Consider the following 1,847-nt stretch of genomic DNA (forward strand, 5'->3'; position numbering starts at 1 on the left):
CAGTAACAATCCGCTGCTCGCTGTCGTGGCCTGCAGGTCGCCATAGTCTGTGGCACTTTGTTGCGATGACGTTCACGGTGACGCACTGTAAAGAGGCAGGCGGGAATTAGCGTTGCCATTTTCAACCATTGGTCAGCTGACCTTTTTCTGTTTTTGCATGTTAAAATGTCCACAATATATAATTATACTCTACATGTGTCATAGATTAATTACAAAAGCATAATATGTCTTCTTTAAGGTGGTATTTGTATGTTGACATCACATAAATCTTCTTTACAATATTCATATTCACTGACAAATCTAACAGCAGAATCAGATAGTTTTTAATAAACATTTTTCAACAGCACCGATTTGACATAACTCAGCACACTGTGATGTAAGAAGCGATACTTTTTTTAATTTATGCACAAGAACACAAGCAAACATGTAAAACGAGTTAGTTGCAAAGGAACCATAGAAGAACCCAATCATTATACACTTTGAACAGAAAACGTTTGGCGGTCTGCAGTTGTTTACTTAAGTGTGAGTCTCCAGTTTTCACAAGGCTGTACAATAAATGCCATAAATGTCCTGTCAAAAGAATAGATAACGCTATCAAAATTCATAATTTTTTTTCTCTTTACAAAAAATATAAAAATATGACGACGAAGACAGGAGATGATGCTGATGAATCCTTGCCAAATACACATCTTTTTTTCTTTTTCTTTTTTAACTACTTTCTCTTTAACACTGGAGACTTTGAATACATGTATAAAAAAAATAGACAGATTTTAAAGTAACATTTTCTGTACAAAAAATATGCACCTTTAAAAGCGTTAATGGCTGCTTTAGCTCAACAAAAACATGGATAAACTGGACCACAGGCTTCATATTATCTACATCCTCGAACTTGGACAAATCCAGAGATTGCTGGACCAGTGAATGTTAAAAACCTTTACTGTGAACTTGTATTCTGATGATTTCCGAAAAGGGCGGCGCCTCGTGTTAGACCAGTGACCCGCATAACGCGTTTTTGAGAGTCGCTAAAATCTGGAATGCGATCAATCATGCAAAACGAAACCGAAAACAGCAGAGGAGAGACATCAGATGAAGTCATGCAAAGGAGTGTTGTGGTAAATTCCCTTGTTACAAATACAAGTCTGCTTTAGCGGTGGCACAGGAAAAAGCGAAAAGGAATCTTCTCTCACTGTCAAATGTCTAATGTCTTTTCTTCTTTGTGTCCTCTCCAACAAAAGAAATATCCAGTTTTTCAAAAGTTGTTTTTTGAAGTGTACCCCAAGGCACCTGTGAAAAAGTGGGCTTTCCCTTTTAGTTGGCAACAATATCCTGTCATTAATGAGCTGCCGTAACGTCTTGACATGGGACAGTCCCACATACGAATCTCAATACAAAGCACAAAGAGTATGGATGGCGAAAATGGGGGCGGTTGCCAGATATGGAGTTAGGAGTCAGTTTAATAATCATCGTAGGTGTTGAGGTCAGTGAAGTATGCGTTGGTATATGTTTTTCCAGCAAGCTGTGGGTTGAAATATTTGTTTCGTTCCTCCAAGAGCAGATTGTTTTTGTTGAAGGCCTGTGGATGGAAAGAAGAGAAGAATAAATTAATGTTTCTGGGTCGTGTCATTATTCTGGCCACATGGCAAGGTTAACCAAAAAAAAAAGAAAACATGGAAAAACGGTGCAACACAAATCAATGAGAGCCCATTTGGTGCATGAAGCAATGATTATTCTTTACAACACAAGGTCGAGACATTTGCAAACAGGAGGAAGAAATGATAAGATGGCGACAGGGCATTTGGAGTCGTCGTGTCCACTTCTGTCATCGCTAATGGCTTAGTATCAGCAGA

At 38.4% G+C, this 1,847-nt stretch overlaps 1 protein-coding gene across 2 annotated transcripts in view; it reads right to left on the reverse strand.

Annotated features, from left to right (window-relative positions):
• Nucleotides 1-375: 375 nt before the first annotated feature.
• sema5a (sema domain, seven thrombospondin repeats (type 1 and type 1-like), transmembrane domain (TM) and short cytoplasmic domain, (semaphorin) 5A) overlaps nucleotides 376-1,847 on the reverse strand; it is a 216,660-nt gene continuing 215,188 nt past the window's right edge. For both annotated transcript variants that reach the window (XR_011927715.1, XM_072450696.1), the window contains one exon: nucleotides 376-1,573. Coding sequence is in view for 1 of the 2 variants with exons in the window: in XM_072450696.1 (XP_072306797.1) it covers nucleotides 1,454-1,573 (120 nt within the window). In the remaining variant the exon portion in view is untranslated. The remainder of the gene's footprint in view (nucleotides 1,574-1,847) is intronic.

Source organism: Eucyclogobius newberryi, unplaced genomic scaffold (assembly GCF_026437365.1).
Source record: "Eucyclogobius newberryi isolate DKJ021-1_F unplaced genomic scaffold, fEucNew1.0.hap1 SCAF_18, whole genome shotgun sequence".
In the NCBI taxonomy this organism is placed as follows: Eukaryota; Metazoa; Chordata; class Actinopteri; order Gobiiformes; family Gobiidae; genus Eucyclogobius; species Eucyclogobius newberryi.